Genomic DNA, 19,053 nt, shown 5'->3' with positions numbered 1-19,053 from the left:
AAGGATATTGAGCAAGTATCGCGATGCTTTAGATGAACGGTTCGGCGGATGGCGCACGGCTCCACAAGTCGATGCGACGGCCCTTTTAGAGGTCAACAGGGTCTAGTGCCTGTGCGGGATGTTCCGCAGCGTGCCTGGATTTTAATCTCTATTCTCTCGCAACATCACCACTCACAGCGCACGCCCGACATTTGAAGTCGGTCATCGATACTAGGATCGCTGCAAGGTCCTCATCCTTCACCAAACATTCTTCTTCACATGGTCGTAAAATCGATGTTGAGAGTCCATTTATAGTAACGTTGCCGACGCGGCCTTTCTTTCTTATGGGCAGAGCCAAGGAACTATGACCTTATCATTATGAAAGCCATGCTTTGCTATAAAAGGTGGGGGTTGAGAAAGAGAGATATATATACTACGATGAGGACGAGGTGTGGAAGACAGTATCGCCAGCCGACTTCAGCATCGACAACCTAGCTGCTGCACTATCCTTTCGAGAATTATATATATATTTGGAAATCTACTTGCACAGATTTATTCAATTATCAGCTAACCATGTTGTCCTGGACGAAGAAGCATCTTGCTTTACTATTAGCCATCCCAGCGGTATTCGCGTCTCCAACCCATCCCACCTCCCACACAATTGTTACCAGCGCCCCCCTCCAGCCTATCGCTGGCCGAAATGTCTCCGGTTTTAGAAATGCAGCTTATTTCGTGAATTGGTTAGTAGTTGTGAACGACGAGGCAAGATCTCAGCTAACAGAAACCAGGGCAATCTACGAACGTAGCTACTTGCCACAGCAGCTCCCAGCATCGGAGCTGAGTCACGTTCTATACGCCTTTGCCAACATACGCCCAAATGGCACTGTGTAAGCCTTAATTATACATGCGGTTCTGAGAAATGCAAATGCTGACAGCCCATAAGCTACCTCTCTGATGAGTGGGCAGACCTACAGATCCACTGGGAGGGAGACAGCTGGAGTGACACCGGAAGCAATGTCTACGGATGCATTAAGCAGTTGTATCTCCACAAGAAAAAGAACCGTGCCATGAAGACGCTGCTCAGCATTGGTGGCTGGACCTATTCCGCAAACTTCCGCGTCCCCGCCAGCACTGAGGCCGGACGAAAGGAGTTCGCATCGTCCGCAGTCAAGTTGGTTGCAGACCTTGGCTTTGACGGAATCGATGTAAATACTCCCTTCCCAAACGCAGAATCAAGCTAACAAATTCCCTAGATCGACTGGGAGTACCCCGCCAACGACGAGGAGGCCAAGAACATGGTCCTCCTCCTCGCCGCCTGCCGCGAGGCCCTCGATGCATATGCCGCCAAACACGCCCCAGGTTATCACTTCCTGGTCACCATTGCCAGCCCCGCCGGACCACAAAACTACAAGAAGATGCACATGAAGGAAATGGACGCCTACCTTGACGCCTGGTACTTATTAGCTTATGACTACGCCGGATCCTGGAGCACTATTGCAGGCCACCAAGCCAACCTCTTCACAAGCATCGATAACCCCGCTACCACCCTCGTCTCCACCGACACGGCCGTTACTGACTACATCGCCGCCGGTGTAACTGCCAGCAAGATCGTCCTGGGCATGCCCATCTACGGCCGCTCATTCGAGGCCACCGAGGGTCTCGGCAAGCCATTCACCGGCATCGGCGCCGGCACCTGGGAGAAGGGCGTCTGGGACTATAATGAACTACCCAGATCCTCAGCGACCGAATACCACGATGACAAGGCTGTCGCGGCGTACAGCTACGATGCTGCTACCAAGGAGTTCATCAGCTACGACACGCCGGTGGAGGTTAACGCCAAGTCTGAGTACGTCAAGTCGAAGGGTCTTGGTGGTGCTATGTTCTGGGAGACTTCTGCGGATAAGAAGGGTAACAACAGCTTGATCTCGGCGGCAAAGAACAAGTTGGGGTCGCTCGACCAGAGCCAGAACCTCCTCAATTACCCCACTAGTGTTTATGATAACATGAAGGCTGGTATGCCAGGACAGTAAGCGCGGAGTGAAGCAGAATTTCCCGTGCTGTTCGATTCGTCGGTACATGGCATTGGTTGTTGCATTTTGTCATTTCGCTCTGTACATCCTGTTAGCTGCGTTAGCGTTGCGTATTTATGATTTTGATATCCAATTTGCCATCCTGTTAGCTGCGTTAGCGTTGCGTATTTATGATTTTGATATCCAATTTGCGATCTGCAGTTGTCTCGCCGGATCGACACAAGCGCATCTTCACCCCAACACTTACATGCAGTATCTCGTAACCTCTTCCCTGCCGTCCACCCCTTGGCTCCCCCACAATACTTCAAACCCAATCTCCCCCCTCTTTCCCCTCTCCTCAAATATACCCTCTGCAAATGCTTCTCCAACCCCTAACAACCCCAAGCTCTTCACCCACTGGACCGCCACTCTCCCCTCATATCCCCACCTCGTCCTCCGCCACGCAACCCCCTCCTCCATCCCTACCCGCCTGGCTACCATCCGCAACCCCGCAGACCGGGCTCACATCACCTCGCAACCGACTCTCTGGGACGACTTGACTGCCGCTACCTGGACTGCTGCCCAGCAAGCGCGACTTGGATAACCTGGATGTGTTGGTAGAAGTTGATGGGGTGGTGGTAGGGGTGAGTGCTATAGCGACGATAGAGAGGGAAGGAGAAGGAGGGGGAGAGGTTACTGAATGTAGGTGTTATGCTTGAGGAGGGCGTGAGGGGAAAGGGGGTGGGTAAAGCGGTGACGGGGTGTTTGGTGGAGATTGCGTGGATGATGGGGGGGAGGGTGGGTGTTAGGACGATGAAGGCGAATAAGGGGATGAGAGGTGGAGGAGAAGGTAGAGGATGTGATGATGGAGGGTAGGGGGTTGGTGGCGGAGATTGTGTATGTGGTTGAAAAGGAGAAGTGGGAGGAGCTTGGGGTTTGGTTTGCATGGAGTTTGGAGAGAAGTGTAGTGAATAGCACAATATACGTTCTCAAAGCACACTTCGAGTCCTTACGCTTGCACTCCGATATAAAGAACAGGCCCCTCCATAACTACAGCAAAAAGGAAATCAATCAATCAATCAAAAATGCAAAAGACCTATCAGATCTCGGCGTCTTAAGATCTGATGAGGAGAAAATCAGTTGATTTTACTTTTTGGTGTGATGTTGTGTCGATTTGAGTTGATTTGAGTTGATCGTCTCCAAACTCTTTCTTTCTTTCCTTTCCTCGCCGGGACTCGAATCCATAACCACCCCTTCCTCCGCTGGCCAGATTGTCCAGACAGTGGTACTTCCACTGCGCCACTGTGCCGCTTGATTTGAAGAGGTCTTAAGTTTGTTTATAAAGGTTGGGGTTGCTTCGCTTGGTGTTGTAGTCATGTGCGAGTGTCTGGGATAGGGTGGTGAGTGGTGAATAGGATGGAGCTCTACACTATCCCAACGATGCGGTCTCGCCTGGTCACTCGGCAACCGGAGGCAGCAAGGTAAAACTAAACACTGACATGAACTATCCGTTCCTTCATTCATTCTTTCTAGACCCAGCTAACTTCTTCGAATATCTAGCAGCTCATCCCACCCACCATCTAACAAATTCCATGCGTCTTCCCCGTCGTTCCCTGCAAACTATGCTCCTCGCCCTTATACACATCATGCTGCGACTGCCCCTCCAGCTTCTGAGCATGCGCCCTCTGGCGACCAATATAATCCGTGTACTCCTTCAGCATCCTCTTATCCATCTCATCCAACAGCCCAAGACTAAGCCTCATATCACAGATCAACTGCTCGCACCTGCTCCTGCTAAAGTCCTCCCTAATAACCACACGCAGCATCTTCATCTCATCCGTATGCGGCGCCATCGTATACGCCGGCACGATCCATCCCCGCTCCCGCAACTGATGCGCAATCGCAAACTCATCGTACCTCTTTTCCTTGGCAGAGTCAAGACGGAACGCCACGAGCGGCAGCCCCCGGCCCTCGCCATCACTCATGATCAGGAATCCCATATCCTTGAGCGCGGCAGCGAGCAGGTCCGCAGTGCGGGTGAGGTTGAGCATGATGGCGCGGTACCCATTCTTGCCGAGGCGGATGAGCTGGTAGTACTGGCCGATGATCTGGGAGGCGCCCTTGGAGAAGTTGAGGGTGAAGGAGGCCTGGTCGGCGCCGAGGTAGTTGACGTTGAAGACGAGTTCCTTGGGGAGGAACTCGGGGTCGCGCCAGATGACCCAGCCGACGCCGGGGTAGACGAGGCCGTACTTGTGGCCGGAGACGTTGATGCTGACGACGTGGGAGAGGCGGAAGTCCCATTCCAGCTCGGGGACGACGAAGGGCGCGACGAAGCCGCCGGAGGCGGCATCGATGTTGATGGGGGTGTCGAGGCCGCGCTCGTCGAGGAGGTCGTTGATTGCTTTGGCGTCTTCGTATTGACCGGTGTAGGTGGTGCCTAGGATGACGCAGATTCCGATCTATGTTTATTTAGCTTCGTTGTCATCTCGTTTGGCAGACAGAAGACTTACGGTGTTCTCGTCGACCAAGTCAACAGTCTCCTTGGGGTCAAGGACGTATCTCTCCTTGGTGCAGTACACGTACTTCTCCTCGACCTCGAAGTAGCGCATGGCCTTCTCCCAGACGACCTGCACGGCCGAAGACATAATCATGTTGGGCTTGTCGAACGGCTTCCCCTCCGCCTTGCGCTTGTTCTGCCAGCGCTTCTTCATGGCTAGCGTGGCCAGCATGACGGCCTCGGAGGACCCGACGGTCGAGGTACCGATTGAAGCTGCGTCGCTATGGACGGGGGCATTGAAGAGGCGACCGATCATGGATACGCAACGGTTCTGGATCTCGGCTGTGCGGGGGTACTCTTCGTAGTCGATGAAGTTCTTGGCGAGGGACTCGGTCATGAGGTCCTCGACTTCTTTTTCCTGGGGAGTGTTAGCATTGTTCGTGGATTACTCGAAGTTGGATTGTGGGTATTAGGAGCAAGCAGCGAAGTTGGATTGCCTAATTCCCTCGACGACGAACATCAATGGCACCACCAGGCACTAATATCGACAAAACAACTAATAAACTCTCAAATAGCTCACCATGAAAGTCGTCACAAAACTGGCCAAGCTACCCAAACCGTCAGCACAATCAACCCAACCCAACCCTCCTCACACATCACTCACTTCAACATCGGATTCCCATCCAAGCTCGTCTCATCCTTAATCATCCGATACGCGACCTCCTTCGGCATACCCCCCTCCGGCATCTCATGCTTAGGCAAATCCTCCGCCGCATACCGACTCGCATACACAGACGTCATAAACTGTTCACCGGCCTGCTGGCCGCTCTGCTCGCGGCCGGTCAGCACGGCTTTAGCTAGGCGCTCGCCGAGTTGCTTGACGGGGCCGGATTCGGGCTCTTTGGCGGCGCCGTCGACGGCGGAGCTGGGCTGGAGGGAGGAGTCGGTCGGGATGCCGGTGAGGTGGACCATTGTTACGGTGGTGGGGTGTGTGTTTGAGGTGTGGTTGTGTTTGTCAATTGATCAGTGTGACTTTGGGGACGAACAGAAGTAAACAGAGGGGTATTGGGGGGGTACTGGGTAAATATACCCCTCACGGTGGTGGTGGTTGGAGCTGTTTTTGGTCCGGTAATCAGCGTGTAGAGAGACATGCGCCGAGGCGTGTCCAAGGATCGGTTCCGCGTCGAAAAAGCTTGGTTTTGGGAACGCTGACCCCACCCAAGATATCCCATTTATTCCCTCCTTATCCCACTCTCCGTCCATCCGGCAGCCAGAAAGACGACGGCTACCAACAATACAGTCGAGTCGTATATCCATTCTTCACCAACTACGACGCGGTATGGACAGATTTGGTACGCGGATGTGCGGATGCGCGGATGTGCGGATTCACACAGATGCAGCTCCGTGGCACGCTCACTACGACCTTTGCTCACCCCCTCCTTGATCCCCATTCGTCGCCGCCGGGGAGTTGATATGCGATATGTACGACCCTTCCCATCCCAAACATAGCATATGCATGCCCCTGCCGCTCTTACGTACCAGCACCACCCCGTTGTAGGGTCTGTCTCGGACGTGGATGCTTGCTGTGAGGTGAGGGAAGGGGCGTGGGTTGTTGGTTTGTCGACGGACGAGAAGGGTGGCTTGAGGACGAATTCTATGGCTTGTTGATCTGTTTTGTGGCGTGTCGATGATGATGATGATGATACTTATTTACGTCCAGCGGGACGCGGGTGTAACCCGCGGCCCTAAGACCTCCCGAAGGGTAGGGACGTGCTAACCTATGGGTTTATGTACAGAGTATGACCTTAGAGAGCAGTTCTTGCGTGTTTGCGTGGGCCCGTTGACTAAGAGCCTTCCCTGCTAGTCGGGATGGTGTTAGGTTTGCTAGTAGAGGGCGGTGCCTCGGAGGTTCTCCTAAAAGGGGGTGCATGCGGGACCGGTTGGTCTGATGTTATAAGCTAGTGCGAGTGTGGTGTGTAGTGTGCCCTACGGCCTTGCTGCGGAGTTGTAGGCTCTATAGCTTACTAGCAGGTGGTAACATAGTAGGAAAATTAGGAATGGGTGTCTTTAAACAAAGTATAGTGTCTTTGAAGGGAGTATCAGGGTGTTTGACCTAGACCCCGACTGCTAGTTTGTGAAAATATATAGTAGATATCCTCTAGGACTATGTCACATTAACCTAGAGCCCCTATAGGGCTAGTAGAAGCTGTGGCTTTCTTAGGCTATATAGGGGTAAGTTGTGCTAGGCTAGCCTAGTAGGTGTAGATTTTTATGTAGAACTCTGTGACCTAGAGGAGTGCTGCGAAGTCTACTAGTTTAGCCATTAGGCATGAAAGGTATTCAAGGCCTATGGCGTTGTTGTCTAGTGGTGCTACTAGTCGCTAGGGCTAGTGGCCAAATGTAGATACGTGTGACGCTAACTTCTAAACGATAGAAGACACAGAGGTTTCTTGCGTAAGGTTGACTTGACAGAGGAGGTAGGGGATTAGACACAAAGGATTTCTAAGTAACACGTTATAAAGAATACTATATTGAGTTGAGCACGAAGCTCCTATCTAAGGAAATACTATCTACTTATATAGTGGTGTTGTGCCAAAGGGATATCTGTAATGGTGGGTGCACCAGATGTGAGAATCTAGCCACCCAAGGAAGGGATGATTTTACTAAGACAACACACTGTCTTAGAAAAAGAGCCAAAGGGTCGTAGCTTAGACTATTCCACAACGCAGCAATCAAGTGTATGATGTAGTGGAGTGGTTTAGACAAGTTGTACAAATGTTGAGTCTGAGAACTCAGGGATAAGTCAGAGATTAGCACCTCACTGACTTTTCAGAAACAAGGAGTAACAAGATCAATGCTTGGAAGCTTGGAAAAGACATGGAAGTATGTGATAGTCGATTTACTGTATTGTCTGCTTGCCCTTTCTTAAGGAAAGGGCAATCCTATTTATGCTAAAGGAGTGTAGTTCTCTAATTTTCCAAGACTTTCCATGACTAACCAGGCTTGGTAACTGTAGTCAATGTAAGAGAATCCCATAGAATCATCTCCTAGGTTCCTAGCCTATAGGAAGTGAAAGGAGGTCCAAGGTCAGAGTACCCCTATAGACAGATTATGTCATAACTTAACCAATCTTGTAGGTAACTAACATTTGTTGCACTCAGTTTGCTATCAAACTCAAGAGCAAACTTAGAAATCTCCTCCTCAAACCTACAAGTCACTATACATATTTTGGCTTGTCACACCAACAACAAGAGCAATACTACTCAACGATTGCTATAACCCTCTATGATTCATTACACGTCATTTCTCCTTAGTTACTGGGCCGATATGACCACATAGCATATCTCTACAACCCTCTATGATTCATTACATGACATCACTCCTTAGTTACTGGGCTAATACTACACATGACATATCTCTATCAACTAGAGGCCTAGGAACATGAACGATAGCTCCAAAAGCTTCTACAACCCTCTATGATTCATTACATATCATCGGTCCTTAGTTACCTACAAGATTGGTTAAGTTATGACATAATCTGTCTATAGGGGTACTCTTACCTTGGACCTCCTTTCACTTCCTATAGGCTAGGAACCTAGGAGATGATTCTATGGGATTCTCTTACATTGACTACAGTTACCAAGCCTGGTTAGTCATGGAAAGTCTTGGAAAATTAGAGAACTACACTCCTTTAGCATAAATAGGATTGCCCTTTCCTTAAGAAAGGGCAAGCAGACAATACAGTAAATCGACTATCACATACTTCCATGTCTTTTCCAAGCTTCCAAGCATTGATCTTGTTACTCCTTGTTTCTGAAAAGTCAGTGAGGTGCTAATCTCTGACTTATCCCTGAGTTCTCAGACTCAACATTTGTACAACTTGTCTAAACCACTCCACTACATCATACACTTGATTGCTGCGTTGTGGAATAGTCTAAGCTACGACCCTTTGGCTCTTTTTCTAAGACAGTGTGTTGTCTTAGTAAAATCATCCCTTCCTTGGGTGGCTAGATTCTCACATCTGGTGCACCCACCATTACAGATATCCCTTTGGCACAACACCACTATATAAGTAGATAGTATTTCCTGAGATAGGAGCTTCGTGCTCAACTCAATATAGTATTCTTTACAATACTGTAACGTGTTACTTGGAAAGCCTTTGTGTCTAATCCCCTGCCTCCTCTGTCAAGTCAACCTTACGCAAGAAACCTCTGTGTCTTCTATCGTTTAGAAGTCAGCGTTACAGTGAGGTGGAGTGTGGTGATATAGCAGGGTGCGATCTAGCCTATGTTTGCTTAGTAGACCTATAGGTCTCTGTTTCGAGGTCGTTTCTAGCGGCACTAGCCGTGGCTTAGGGTATGGTTTCCTAGCATAGAGGGGTGGTGATGTTGACGTCCATGGCCTCTTAGGGGCTGCTAGGTGTTTGGTCTGCTAGGTGTTTGGTCTGCTAGGTGTTTGGTCTGCTAGGTGTTTGGTCTGCTAGGTGTTTGGTCTGCTAGGTGTTTGGTCTGCTAGGTGTTTGGTCTGCTAGGTGTTTGGTCTGCTAGGTGTTTGGTCTGCTAGGTGTTTGGTCTGCTAGGTGTTTGGTCTGCTAGGTGTAAGCTCTATGCAGATAGGTCTGCTAGGTTGAGGCTGTGGCAGGAGGCTGTTCCGCTAGGGGCGTCTGCTAGTGCTAGCTTAAGAGAAGGGGGTACTACTAGTTGTGCTGACTTTTTCATGTGCTATGATAGCTGTGCCCCGTTTTCTCTTAGGTAGGGTGGGCACAACATTAGTCACTAGGCCTTAGACCTCGGGTTAAGGTTGTGTTTCTAGCGTAGGCTCTGTAGTAGCTGGTGTGTAGGTGTTCTAGAATTCTCTGTCCCCTAGTTCCCGTTTAGTAGGCTTGATGATTGTGCCATTCTTCTGTTTAGGGGTAGCAGGGCAGTGGTCATGTCCTATAGGGAAGGGGCTGTGGTAGTTAGTGTATCTTGCTTTCTCTATGCATAGGGCTGGTGTGGAGGTCTGCTTGAGTGCTATAGTGGTTGCACTGTGTATATCGCGTGCATTTTGTAGGGTTGTAGTATCCCTAGCAGCCTAGGTCATGTCTAGTAATAGCTGCCTTCTCTATTACTTTAGAGAGTTCGCTAGCATTAAAGAGGTGGAAGTACCTCCTAACTAGCATAAGGAAGGAGACAATCTAAGTGATTTTCCCCGTCTATGGCTTTGCCCTATGTTAGGAGGCTCGGCAGCTTATAGGTCTCTGTTTCGCCTAGGTAAACTTCTTTACTAACCAACTCTACAGTGTTAGTGATTGTGTTGCCTATGAGTTGGTGGATAGTGCTAGGGGCACCTAGGACTGCGTAGTTATGCTAGGTCTCTGGTTGTTTGATTGCCGTTGCCTTAAAAATGCAAAGGGTCATTTCTGCATTCTCCTGGTCTATAAGGAGGTCCTAGGTGGCTACATTAGCTAGGGTAATAGCCTATCCTATGCGTGTATGGGCGATAGTTAGGACTAAGGCTAGGGTGAGGCTGGTGATTTTGGTGCTGAGTTCCTAGCGTAGTGGGAAGGGTTTAGGTCGCTAGAGTAGAGCACCCTGCTCTACTATAATAAGGAGCCTCATGTCCTGCTTTAGAGCAGTCCTATAGCTATGGCTAGAGCCTATGGCGTAGGAGGTTACATTAGCTGCTCTGCTGCTAGAAACAGACGAGCTAGGGGCCCTAGCTCCCTAAAGAGAAGCCCCTGAGTTTTTGAGGGTCTTAGCCACATCCACCATTTTGGCCCTATAGAGGTAGTTGCTAGTAAGGGCTGGCTTCTAAGGTGGATAGGGGCATAGTTGGAAGTTTCTACATATAGAGAGGTAGTGAGAAAGCTAACTACCTTGTTATAGAGGTCGTAGGCGAAAGTGTGATGCTCTAGGAGCTTATAGGAGGACACAAACTTGTCTACTGTGCTAGTGAAATAATACATAACTATGCGCTATATCTTAGCTTCCCTTTTAATGGCATCAAGTTGTGCCACTAATGGCTGCTGTGCTTTGTGACTGTTAGGCGCGCTTTCACCTAAGCTAAGGCATAGAGGAGGCACATTGTTAGTACCAAGTGTCTTCTGCTGTCTCTTAGAAGTGTGGTTGATGTTAGATGGTGATTGTGGCTCCTAGGGGCGAGTAAAAGCGCTGTCTTAGGGGTGTATATCTAGCCGTTAGGGAGTTGAGGCCTCTATCACCACCTAGGGATGCTCGAAAGGAGCAGGAATGGATGGAGATGGGGGTTGTAATGCGTAATTAACTAGAAGTAGAGCGCTAAGGGTATATGTAACAATGTACAGTTACGCTCGTGCTACATCCTACTAAGCCAAAAAGACTATACATAGTATTCCAGCTTGCCTAGAATACACATAACATGCTTTATATACCACATGTACTGTAACAGCAGCACCCCGTTACAATTACCCCCCCCTTTAGTCTGTGACGTCCTAGCATAGATGTAGAGATATCATCTTGTACTTGCTTCTAGGCCTGTTACTACTTAGGATGCTAAGGTGTGTATATAATAGCTTAAGCCCCTAAGGACGCCCCCTTGTCAGCTAGGTAAGGAATTACACTGATTGCTCACTTAGCCCACCCAACTAGCGAGCCAATCAAAACCCATTGACCGGGGAGCCGGAATACTCTTGTAACGATGTACGGTTACGCTCGCGCTACATCCCACTGAGCCAAAAAGACTTACAGTATTCCGGCTCGCCCGGAATACGCGTAACTCGCTTTATATACCACATGTACTGTAACGGCGGCACCCCGTTACAGTATAGGGGGAAAAAGTTGTGAGCAATTTGTCAATTTGAGAAAATAGTTGTAGGTGTGTCGACGATGATGGTGAGCTAGGTTAAGCAGAGGGAAGTATGGGCTTGGGGAATCTTCAGAAACCCATACCCGATGTACCCGGATTTCCTCATCAAGCCAGACAATCTGGTACAGGAGCTTTGGTGGACGACGGGACTCATGTCCTCCTCCAATCAGCATGTGCGGGATGGGAATATGATTCATCTAGGCGGGGAGAAATATGCGTTGTGATTACATGTAAGGCTTCTTTGGAAGCTCCTAGAATAGCTTCTGACAGTAGAGCTTCAAAAAGTAGATACCCTTCCCTACCATACCAAACAGATCAGCATCACAAGTAAACGCAAACTTCATAATCTTGATAACACTACTATTCCACATCCAAATTCCGCGATCCAATTATAGTAGTATACAAGCGCCTTGTCGGCCCCAAAACCACCAGCCTGAGCGCAAAATAAAAAAGGTCTATCATCTATGCATCTCTCTAAGTTGCGCCCGAGCCAGAAAACAAGAAATATCTTCTCGCCGCGCCCTTGAAGAAAAACAGCCGGGAACATTGTTTGCAATGCGATGTCAGTTCAGATTCCCACCGCCTTTCCGTTGACAGGATAGTCCCTGTCTACTCCTCCTTTTTCCAGTTTTCCTACCATCCACTTTCTACATCTCCAATTCGTCTAGGTGCGTGAAAATCTATTTCACGGCAATCTCAACACCGCCGACGGCGCCGAGGGCCTTCTTGACTGTAGGGAATGTGTTAGCCGTGATCCAATACATGCACAGAAGCACGGCTGGGGGTTATCTTACCATCACCGTAGATAGCGAACTGTCCAGCGGTCAGGGTTCCGACCATGAACAGACGGGCGCCAATGCCGGTGTACGAGCCCTTAAGACCGAGCTCCTTGGCGATCTTTATCAGGCGGGTGGTGGTGCCCTCTCCGGGAGCGCCCTTGGTCTTGTTGATCTTGGAAAGCATGGTGTCGGCTGGCTGGGAGATGAGGGCGGCGGCGAAACCGGCGATGAGACCGGAGCCGAGGTTGACACCGGTCTGGGCGCCGTCGGAGAGGGTGGAGCGGTCGACCTGCTTGTAGACGGCCTCGACGACCTTCTCGTACACGACGAACTTGGCCATGGTGTATGGGACCCTGTCGATTCATTAGTTTCGGGCCTGTGGGAGGGGGGTAGAGGTTTGAGGGATTGGGGGAGAACGTACTGCTTGAACAGGAGGGGACCGAAGCCGGCGTAGAAAGAGCCAACACCCTCAGTCTTGAGCATCTTGCTGAAGCCGCCGATCAGGCCGTTGGCGTAGGTAGGCTCGGCAACGAGACGGATACGGGTAGCTTCAAGAGGGCAAAGGGCGACATCGGCGAAGAACTCGGCGCACGCGGCGGAGGCGAGGTAGACGGCGGTGCGGTTGTTGGCGGCAGTCTCGTAGCCGACGAGGCCGATGGACTGCTGCTTGAAGAACTCGTAACCTCCGAACTTGAAGGCGCCCTGGAGGAAGTAACCGGCAAAGGTTGGGCCGAGACCGGTCAGAAGAGCACCAGCGCCCTCCTTGGCGATGACCTGGCGGAATCCACCGATCAGGCCGCGGTTGTAGGTTGCTGGGTCGAGCTGGATTCTGGTCTTGACGCTGTGAGGAGACGGTGTTAGCTGATTTGAACTTCTCGGGTTGATTGTGGGTGGGATGCTCCAAACAAGGGTCGATGGGAACAGATTGATTGAGCCGAGGGGATCAGGAGCGGCTGAGACTTACACATCGACGGGGGTGAGAGCACCGTGGGTGATGGAGCAGCAGAGGGCACCAGCGATGGCGAATCTGGAGTAGAGAGCGGCGCCGCTGAGCTTCTCGGGAGTCTCAGCCTTGACGACAGCAACTGCGGAAGAGGCCATTGTGAGTGTGTAGGAGGTTGGGATGTGAAGTGAGGAGAGAAAGTATAGAGTGGAGATGTAGAAGTTCAGTGGTCCTGAAAAGACTACTGACTGAAAGTATCTTGGAATGGAGATGGATTGGAGATGGAGATGGGAGAGAAGAGGTTTTGGCGAGAGTCGACGGTAATTGCCTCGAGGGCGTTCAAAATTTTAGGGGCCGGGTATAATCGGGGCTAGCGAGATATTAATTTGTTGCTTGTGTTGGCTTGGAAGGCTGGGAAACTTCGGATAATCTTCGTCCGGAGTGGTTGGAAGTGGTGGAAGTACTCCGTACCTACAAATAACTCCACTTAGCCCATCACGACTCGCCAATTCGGAACGTGGACACCCAAATCGACTCGTCATTGTTGATTTTGTCTCGGCGACCGCGACGGGAATTTTATATTTATATGTTTATATACGGGGTGTATATAATATACAGGGCATAACAGACATGTTCGGATGAGTTATTTCCATTCTTTTGCGTGTATCTTCGCACACCATAGAGCGAGCCGGTTGAAGAGTACCCTGAAGAGCCTATCTCCGCCTAAAGTCCACTTGACATTCCAACAAGTGGAGATGCATCCGCTTATCCGGCCGCCCACGGCTTCAAATGCCTCCCAAGACATTGGATAGTTGATATTATTCGGCATTGAGTCAGGGTTAAGTTGTTCATGGTACTTTGGTAGAAGCCATTGTACGGCATGGCAATTTTGAGGCCCTCGCGCTGATCTAGTTGTCCCCTTTCACTATGTGACAGGCCGTCTTGACTACAACGTATAGGCCGTAACTTGCGGCTTGTTGCTGCGACGTGTTGCACCGCGACATTAAATGGCCATAGGTGAGCAGGTTAAGCAGGGCGAGCGATAGGTGAAAATAGTATACATAGCTAAGCTCCTACTTTCCTTCGGTCTATAGAAATTATGCATTTAAACGCTTTTGTTATTTGTTGCTCTATCATACAAGAAAAGAGTAATGACATATCGTTTATCGATATGTTTACGATTGCTTATGACCTCTTTGCATGCTACCTTTGCAGTCGCCTTTCCATTTCCTTTCAATACCATTAGAAACTTTTCGTAAGTCTCTTCTTCGTAGTCTCACCCTCCAATGCTATAGCCGCGACCTTTGTAGAATTTAAAAGATCCGGTCCTGCAAAACTCGCCTTTTGTGGCGCCTGTGGCCTGAAGCACAATGCCCTCAATCATTAACTCATAAATCTAGTCTTCGCCTTCATGTTGTGTCCTAGTGCTAGTTTTTCCACTGAAGATAGGCAACAGATAGCATAGTTTACCGGGCGGTGTGTTACTGTCGTCTTGACAGTCTATCTGGACGGAATAAGTTAAGATCCCTATAGCCAGCATATAACTCAATGATGGCATCTGCTTTAGGCAGGATTATTAGATTCACTGGGGTGGACCAAGTAGCCGGCTGCCATAGTTGAGCAAGCAACTCGAATGACTCCACTGGTCATCTGCCCGAACGGATCATAGCCGTATTTTGTTGTGTACGCATCTAAGACTTGCGCGTACGCGGTTTCAAGGATACCTTTCTGCCGAGCATACCAGGTCACGTTTCCATCTATAGAGGCCCAAAACCAAGTCGGCGCTCTCCAAGGTGGTCGTGGTCGCATAATACTGGATTGTAATCTCGGACGAGCCCAGCATAGCTGCTCCTCAAGGTTATCCCTCCACAACCCCGCAAGATAGAGATCGCCGGTTTCAGTATATCCAAGTCTCGCGGTTCCAGAAAGTGCTGGCAGTTTATCGTTCCCAAAGGTTAGATTTGCTGCAGAATAGAGCCGCACGATATCAGGCCAGTGGAGTTGCAATTTCCCCTTTCGGCTGACAAGGGGCGAGACTTGTAAACGTGGAAAACCATCTGGCAAGTACTCGGATGCAATTGTCGTTCTGCATTCCCAGAAAGCACCTCGGTCGCGAAGTGAACTGTTCGAGGGGGTAGCATTTTCTCTTGCAGTGCCCAGGCTCTAGTTCCCAAATGAGTTTCAAAAGTTGAAAGATCGTAACCTCGTTGGCTTCGAAAATCTTGTACTCTTCGTAGCTCACCGTAAGTTATTCGAGCTCGAAAACCGCCGCTGAAATAGGGTTGATTCATAAAACATCCTTGTCTACCATCAAGAGCGGAGGACGCAGCTATCGTGATAGTTGAGCCACCAAAGACCGAGCCCATCAGAGCCGACTCTTTTTGCCAATCATCTACACTATCTTGGATGATACACAGCGAATCAATCCACAGATAATCCAAACCCAATCTTTGTGTAATCTCAATAGCATCCTTAAATGTTTTTGGGAATCTCTCAACGGGTAGTGCCTCGACATACGTGTCTAGATCATCTGAAGTGAGTTTTGTGACGTCGTAAGACCCCCAGCTATGTGATAAAGTGGCATATCTCGGCTTATTGTGACATTCAGAAGTTAGCACCAAACGCGGCGATTCGCCAGAAATTGAGATCAGCCTAGTTGGTAGCGTGCCGTTGCCATTGCTTTTACATTATTCGTTGTTCAATGAATTTAGCATCAAGCTCGTCGGAATACACGGCCTGAACGATATCGGAATCGTTTGAGAGATCATCGCCTCCCGCCGCTGTATATTCTCGGAACCATTCTCTGAATATCTTAGCTTTGGAGCCTTGCATCTTCATGGCAGGATAATGCCTTCCGTGATTCTAACGTAGCTATTGACCAATTAATTCATGGGCAAAAACTCGATATACCCAGTAAACTGGTAAGAAAACTCCATCTACCCAGTTGGCCGCTAACCCTCCTTTGGAAAGGTTAACGAGCCAATGAGAGGCGTACTCTCATTTGAGAGTACGTGCTCTCATATGGCCTTTTTGAAGCAATTGAGCTGGCAATATACCAGCTCAATTGCACGGTAAGTCGGGGGTCAATTGAGACCCCAAAACCTCCTCCCCCTTCCCTTCCTCCCCTCCACCACAGAACCTCGCTGACACCTCCCAGGCTCACTCCCTCCTCCAACCCCCTCGAAACCCCCCTCGGAAGCCCTCGCGCGAGGCACAAACTCCCCCGCCTCCCCTGCCCCTGCCTCCTACGATGGCCTCGCTAGCCGAACTCGCTGCCCCTGTCGACGGTAGCGAGTTCCTCGACTTGGACGCTTGGTCCCTCAAGGAGTAGTTCTCCTGGCGGCTCCAGAAGAGGGACAAAGACGGGGCAACCGCCGTTTGTGCCCGGCGTCCTCGAGGACGCCGGGCTCGCCGGGATCATGGAGGACTTCTGCCACTTGGGGCAGTCGTTGCAGCTGTGCCGGACTTGGTCCGCACACGCTGCGGCACCTGTGGCGAGCCTGGGCATAATGCCAGGACTTGCCGCAGGCCTCATAATTGACCCGTTCTCATATGAGAACGGGGGGAGTTTCTAGATTGGGCTTGGGTGGGTCACGTGGGATGGAACTGGGTATATAGAATTTATTTATTGTTTTACTGGGTATATGGAGATTTTGCCCTTAATTCATTCAACCAGAAGGTTATAAATAAACCAATTACATACGTTATTCTGCCCCGAGGCATATTGTAATTCTCTTGTAGCGTTTACCTGCGGATTTAAATCTGCCATCTCTATTGTCGCCTAACTGATGGACGGCTTTTTAATGCCGAGGCATCAAAAACGGCGGAGCTTCCCCGCTACCCCACACAATCCTAGTCGTAGAGAAATGCCTCCCTATTAATGTGTTATACCTACAATCTATCCATTTAGAATAAATATATTACCCATTTACCATTTACTTACGGTCCCTTGTAATTTATTACAATATGCCCCAAACCTGGCAATCCATAGGCGCCCAAAAGCGTGCCGAGCAAGACCGAGCTATCCCGTCCGAATGGAAACTAAAATCACTCCCCCCGACCTCCCAGCTTGATGTCCGCTCTATCCCCTCCACGTGCGGCATCCTCACCGCCGACGAGATCTCCATAACAGAGGACCATGACGCCTACTCTCTCCTCAATGGCCTCCACGGCCAATCTCTCACAGCTCTCGAAGTCACAACCGCCTTCTGCAAGCGCGCCGCCATCGCCCACCAACTCGCAAGCTGCCTCACTGAGATATTCTTTGACCAGGCTCTTGCCCGTGCCAAAGAGCTAGATGACCACATGGAGCGCACCGGGCGCGCCATCGGCCCTCTCCATGGCCTCCCCATCTCCCTCAAAGACACCTTCAACATTGCTGGCATGGACTCCTCCCTCGGCATAGCCGCCATGGCCTTCCATCCCGCCCCGGCCAACTGCCCCCTAGTCGACATCCTTCTCGCCGCCGGCGCCGTCCTCTATGTCAAAACTAACATCCCGCAAACCCTCATGGCCCTCGACAGCATCAACAACGTCTTTGGCCGCGTCCTCAACCCGGCCAACCGCGCCCTAACAGCTGGAGGCTCCTCTGGCGGTGAGGGAGCTCTGCTCGCCCTCCGCGGCTCCCCGCTCGGCGTCGGAACCGACATCGGTGGCTCCATCCGCGTCCCGGCTATGTGCAACGGGCTGTATGGGTTCAAGCCGTCGTCCGGGCGGATTCCCTACGTCGGACCGATGGGCCGGCTTACGACGACGCGGGGACGACTGGGGTTGCAGACGTCGGCGGGCCCGATAGCGACGAGCTTGCGCGATGTGGAGGTGTTTATGGAGGTCGTGGCGAGGGCGCGGCCGTGGGAGAGCGCGGCGGATGCGCTACCTGGGTCTTGGGAGGAGCAGGGGCGCGCGGGGGATGAGTGGGAGAAGCCGGTGTTCGGGGTGATTCGGACTGATCACTCTGTTACGCCGTTGCCGCCCGTGGCGAATGTGGTGGAGGAGACGGTGGTGGCGCTGAAAGAGGCGGGGTTGGAGGTGGTGGAGATTGACGCGAAGGCGCTGGCGGAGTGTCAGATGCTGGCATATGGGTTCTTTGATATGGGGGATAATGCGATGTTGGATTTAATTGAGGAGACGAAGGAGCCGCTGATTCCATGGCTAGAGGGCAAGGTGGATAGGAAGGCGCCGAAGAGCGTGGAGTACGTCTCGGAGTTGCATGCGCAGAGGCTGGAGGTTATGAAGAAGATGTTACAGGTTTTCAAGACGCCAGATGGTAGAACGATCGATGCGGTTATATTGCCAGTTGCGCCGCATCCAGTGCCGGAGATTGATCGCTGGAATACAGTGGGGTATACGAGCAGCTTTGTGCTTTTGGATTGGCCCGCTGGAACCGTGCCCATCCGCAAGGTTAATGAGAAGGATTTGGAGGGAGAGGTGCAGGGGAAGTCGCTGGGAACCTTGGATGATAGAACGAGGATGCTCTGGGATCGCAAGACGGTGGATAGAAGGGTTTATTTGGATAGTGCGCTATCTGTGCAGGTAGTGGCGCCGAGATTGCAGGAGAGGAGGTTGTGGCAGGCGATGGACATTGTGGATAGAGTTGTGAAGAGGAAGGCGTCGACACAGGAAACGACAAAGGCGAAACTATAGGTCGAGAATAGTCAATGAACAGCTTGTAGCGGTTTAGTGGTGGGTATGTTGGTTCGAAGATGTGGTAACGTACATGCATAGCGAAAGCTCCAGCATAGCGAACGCTCCACCCCATTTTACACTACTCACGAATTTTGTAACTTAATATCTCAACAACCGTTTAGTAATAAATTATAAAATATTTAATTGGCCTTTTGTAAGCATTTAAAGCACTCTGCCTGAATTTTAAAGCAGCTGCGAGTATGGAATCTAGAGAATAAAAATGAATGGCCTTGATCTTTCATTCTAAAATTCATAGTAAGCAATTGCGTTCACTTGCTACACGTTCGTTATCATTTCTTCTTCTTCTAGTGCTAGACGCCTCATAGACTTGGTATC

At 50.5% G+C, this 19,053-nt stretch overlaps 7 protein-coding genes across 7 annotated transcripts; 4 read left to right on the top strand and 3 right to left on the bottom strand.

The window, feature by feature from the left end:
- The first annotated feature begins 181 nt into the window (after positions 1-181).
- VC83_00788 (uncharacterized protein) lies at positions 182-2,274 on the top strand. The gene is made up of 4 exons (XM_024464475.1): positions 182-719; positions 768-866; positions 923-1,184; positions 1,233-2,274. The coding sequence occupies exons 1-4, from the start codon at positions 553-555 to the stop codon at positions 2,007-2,009; spliced, it is 1,305 nt and encodes a 434-aa protein (XP_024327891.1). The 5' UTR covers positions 182-552; the 3' UTR covers positions 2,010-2,274.
- Positions 2,056-2,729, top strand: VC83_00787 (uncharacterized protein; the record flags this gene model as incomplete). The annotated part of the gene is made up of 1 exon (XM_024464474.1): positions 2,056-2,729. One exon carries the CDS (start codon positions 2,056-2,058, stop codon positions 2,590-2,592), a length of 537 nt encoding a protein of 178 aa, XP_024327884.1. The 3' UTR covers positions 2,593-2,729.
- A 69-nt stretch (positions 2,730-2,798) lies between these two features.
- On the bottom strand, positions 2,799-5,365 carry VC83_00786 (uncharacterized protein). Its single transcript, XM_024464473.1, has 4 exons — positions 5,150-5,365; positions 5,066-5,093; positions 4,499-4,903; positions 2,799-4,447 (listed from the first exon to the last, which is right to left on the bottom strand). The coding sequence occupies exons 1-4, from the start codon at positions 5,284-5,286 to the stop codon at positions 3,569-3,571; spliced, it is 1,449 nt and encodes a 482-aa protein (XP_024327883.1). The 5' UTR covers positions 5,287-5,365; the 3' UTR covers positions 2,799-3,568.
- A 5,848-nt stretch (positions 5,366-11,213) lies between these two features.
- On the bottom strand, positions 11,214-13,317 carry MIR1 (mitochondrial phosphate carrier protein). Its single transcript, XM_024464472.1, has 4 exons — positions 13,054-13,317; positions 12,511-12,930; positions 12,105-12,442; positions 11,214-12,040 (listed from the first exon to the last, which is right to left on the bottom strand). The coding sequence occupies exons 1-4, from the start codon at positions 13,188-13,190 to the stop codon at positions 11,991-11,993; spliced, it is 945 nt and encodes a 314-aa protein (XP_024327886.1). The 5' UTR covers positions 13,191-13,317; the 3' UTR covers positions 11,214-11,990.
- Positions 13,318-14,595: 1,278 nt separating this feature from the next.
- VC83_00784 (uncharacterized protein) lies at positions 14,596-15,870 on the bottom strand (the record flags this gene model as incomplete). Its single annotated transcript, XM_024464471.1, has 2 exons — positions 14,596-15,154; positions 15,719-15,870. The coding sequence occupies 2 exons, from the start codon at positions 15,868-15,870 to the stop codon at positions 14,596-14,598; spliced, it is 711 nt and encodes a 236-aa protein (XP_024327885.1).
- Positions 15,871-16,282: 412 nt separating this feature from the next.
- VC83_00783 (uncharacterized protein) lies at positions 16,283-16,671 on the top strand (the record flags this gene model as incomplete). Its single annotated transcript, XM_024464470.1, has 2 exons — positions 16,283-16,359; positions 16,382-16,671. The coding sequence occupies 2 exons, from the start codon at positions 16,283-16,285 to the stop codon at positions 16,605-16,607; spliced, it is 303 nt and encodes a 100-aa protein (XP_024327888.1). The 3' UTR covers positions 16,608-16,671.
- A 327-nt stretch (positions 16,672-16,998) lies between these two features.
- On the top strand, positions 16,999-18,675 carry VC83_00782 (uncharacterized protein; the record flags this gene model as incomplete). Its single annotated transcript, XM_024464469.1, has 1 exon — positions 16,999-18,675. One exon carries the CDS (start codon positions 16,999-17,001, stop codon positions 18,673-18,675), a length of 1,677 nt encoding a protein of 558 aa, XP_024327887.1.
- Between the last annotated feature and the right edge of the window lie 378 nt (positions 18,676-19,053).

Source organism: Pseudogymnoascus destructans (genome assembly GCF_001641265.1).
Source record: "Pseudogymnoascus destructans isolate 20631-21 unplaced genomic scaffold scaffold_2, whole genome shotgun sequence".
NCBI classification, from domain to species: Eukaryota; Fungi; Ascomycota; class Leotiomycetes; order Thelebolales; family Thelebolaceae; genus Pseudogymnoascus; species Pseudogymnoascus destructans.
This window is presented reverse-complemented; position numbering and strand designations above follow the sequence as displayed.

Coding starts and splice junctions, on each gene's coding strand:
- VC83_00788 (XM_024464475.1), top strand. CDS start 553: ATGTTGTCCTGGACGAAGAAGCATCTTGCTTTACTATTAGCCATCCCA. Junction 720..767: donor GCAGCTTATTTCGTGAATTG/GTTAGTAGTTGT, acceptor AACAGAAACCAG/GGCAATCTACGAACGTAGCT. Junction 1,185..1,232: donor TTGGCTTTGACGGAATCGAT/GTAAATACTCCC, acceptor CAAATTCCCTAG/ATCGACTGGGAGTACCCCGC.
- VC83_00786 (XM_024464473.1), bottom strand. CDS start 5,286: ATGACGTCTGTGTATGCGAGTCGGTATGCGGCGGAGGATTTGCCTAAG. Junction 4,904..5,065: donor GTTTTGTGACGACTTTCATG/GTGAGCTATTTG, acceptor AACACTCCCCAG/GAAAAAGAAGTCGAGGACCT. Junction 4,448..4,498: donor ACTTGGTCGACGAGAACACC/GTAAGTCTTCTG, acceptor AAATAAACATAG/ATCGGAATCTGCGTCATCCT.
- MIR1 (XM_024464472.1), bottom strand. CDS start 13,190: ATGGCCTCTTCCGCAGTTGCTGTCGTCAAGGCTGAGACTCCCGAGAAG. Junction 12,931..13,053: donor GCTCTCACCCCCGTCGATGT/GTAAGTCTCAGC, acceptor GTCTCCTCACAG/CGTCAAGACCAGAATCCAGC. Junction 12,443..12,510: donor GGTCCCCTCCTGTTCAAGCA/GTACGTTCTCCC, acceptor ATGAATCGACAG/GGTCCCATACACCATGGCCA.